A 2,708-nucleotide genomic window follows, 5' to 3' on the forward strand; every position below is an offset into this window, starting at 1 on the left:
TACAATATAACAATACATGTCTTTGAGGGATAGTATTAGTGCAGAAGCATGTAGACCAACGTATCTTCTCTATATATATGAGATTGTAAAAGAAATTAGCAAGTCAACGACTACAGGCAACCAGGTGCACTAAGCTCCAGTTATGCGCAACCCGGTGCACTAAGCTCCAGTTATGCGCGGGGTCCGAAAGAGGGCCGGACCACAAGGATCTGTCGTATGCAGCCTTGATTTCTGCAAGAGGTTGTTTCCACGGTTTGAACCCGTGACCTCCTAGTCACATGGCAGCAACTTTAGCGAGTCAACGACTCTCAGGAAAAATGACATCAGCTTCCACGTCACTCTCCAAATTGTCCATTTCCTTTTAAGAAGGTATGCACACACCAATTGTCTTCTCATACAATATTCTCAATATCTCAACTTAAGCTTCACTCACTTCCACTCTTTTATTTACTTTCTTTCTTCAAAATCTCAAAAACCCTATACCAAAAAAAAGAAGAAAAAAATATCTAACACTATGTACGGATTCAACAATCATATGGAAAACAATTCTAGTTATGTGTATACACATTTTCCAACTTCACAAACTTTGCCACTGGTCTCTTTACCACCACCTTTGGCCATTCCCTCTGTGAATAATATTGAATATGACTCATTATCCCCATTAAAGTCAGAGGTTGGTTATAACAGTAGTAGTTGCAGTAGCTATGGTTCTCCTAGTTCAGTTACAAGTTATGCAACACATGATCCAAGCAATTTGATTCAAAGAAGCATAAGCAGCCACTCACTTCTCAGGAATAATATGGAGGGCTTTTGTCCACTGGTTTCTTCCCCAACTGGTTTTCTTGACTCGGAAACTAGCTCTGTCAGAAAGGTTTTAAGCACCGGTGATTTGCAGGTGAACTGCATTTATCCGGTTAATTTAACTTATACATGACGTGAATGGGAGCTTTGGCGTAACTGGTAAAGTTGTCACGGATTCGAGCCGTGAAAATAGCCTCTTGCAGAAATGCAGGGTAAGGCTGGCGTACAATAGACCCTTGTGGTCCGGCCCTTCCTCGGACCTTACGCATAGTGGGAGCTTAGTGCACCGAGCTGCTCAACTTGATGTACGGTGTAAAAAGTTTTACACCGGCCATTATATAAGTGTATTTTAGCTGGCGGTTAACATGCATACATTTTTTAGGTTAACAAATAAGGATTACTATAGGCCATTACTTGTCAATTAACTCATCAAATTCCCATAACATGTGTAACAGGTAATGCACCTATTGCAACATAATCATAGGTCAGAAAGCAGTTTATCCAGTGAGAGTAACAGCATAATTGAAGGAATGAATAAAGCTTGCAGATACAGTCCCGAAGAGAAGAAAGAACGGATTGAAAGATACAGAAACAAGCGAAACCACAGGAACTTTAACAAAAAGATTAAGGTAATTGATTACATATATTTTCTATATGTACTCAATGCTTTCTACCTTTAGCCTATCATTCAACTATGCATATTCATACTAATAAATACTTATAAATTCTGTTATTATAAAAGAGTTTAGATTGTATGGTCTGACGGGGTAAAAGAACTTCACACAAAATTATGTACTCATAACGTAATTAGAAATAAATCTATATAAAAAACATTAATTTGTAAACAGATAAAATATTTACACTGACGATGTACATAATTTAATTAAATCCATTATATAATACCACTGATTAAGACTCATTAGATGATGACACCAAGTATATATTTATTTATTTTTTTTGATAGTATATACGCATGCATGAGCACGTACCATGTGTATTACAAGACTTGTGGTATGTTTTTTAAAAGTTAATGCGCTTTAGGGACCACAATAAGGACTTCAAAAATGAAATAAAAATTAATCTTTCGCACTCATACTTTCTATCTTGGGTTATCTTGGTTTCTACTAAATCTCACATCAATTTTTTTGTCGTCAAATATCAGTATGAGTGCAGGAAGACTTTAGCAGATAGCAGACCTCGCATAAGAGGAAGGTTTGCAAGAAATGATGAAATAATTGAGAGGACTCCTCAGAATGAATATTGGACTCAATCAAGGTTAGAGGAAGGCGAAGAGGATGATGAGAATTGGATTGGATTTCTTGATGCTTTTTCAGCAAATCTTATTCCATAATCATATTTATTTAAATTAAGGGGAGAAAACAAAAGGAGTTCCTCAAGTTTTAATGTTCGGGAACTCTTTTCATTATTGTGTGGCAGTTATTGTTTTTCTAGTTTTAGTGATGTTTAATCAAGAATCGCTTTTAAGATTGGTGATATTATGTACATTTGGCTTATTGCATAATGATTAGAAAATCTCCATTTGGAGCTTCTGTTTGCAAGTCTTATAGTTGCATATTTTACGGGTCGATGAAAGACTTATTAATTATTAATATTAAAAAAAGTTATTTTTTATTTTATTTTATTTTGCTGAAGTACTTATTAGAGTGGACCATGGGATTCTTTTAGTTCTTGGGAGTTGGGATCGAGTAGGTTCGTGAATAATGCGGATTAGAACATAAAAAGGGAGAAAATGTTTTTTATAAGATAAAAAATATACATTAGCGTGATGCAAAGTGAAATTAAAACTACTAAATGGTATATTTGTTTAACACTTACTCAAAATTAATTTTGTATTTTGTGTCTTAAACTCTGCTATGGTAATAGATAAATTTCTTACCGCACAGGAA

General features: G+C 35.2%; 1 protein-coding gene across 1 annotated transcript; it reads left to right on the forward strand.

Moving 5' to 3' along the window:
- The first annotated feature begins 400 nt into the window (after positions 1–400).
- Positions 401–2,366, forward strand: LOC109205856 (two-component response regulator-like APRR5). The gene is made up of 3 exons (XM_019368612.1): positions 401–895; positions 1,257–1,430; positions 1,964–2,366. Exons 1-3 carry the CDS (start codon positions 515–517, stop codon positions 2,150–2,152), a joined length of 744 nt encoding a protein of 247 aa, XP_019224157.1. The 5' UTR covers positions 401–514; the 3' UTR covers positions 2,153–2,366.
- Positions 2,367–2,708: the final 342 nt, after the last annotated feature.

The sequence above is a fragment of the Nicotiana attenuata genome, unplaced genomic scaffold (genome assembly GCF_001879085.1).
Source record: "Nicotiana attenuata strain UT unplaced genomic scaffold, NIATTr2, whole genome shotgun sequence".
NCBI lineage: Eukaryota > Viridiplantae > Streptophyta > Magnoliopsida > Solanales > Solanaceae > Nicotiana > Nicotiana attenuata.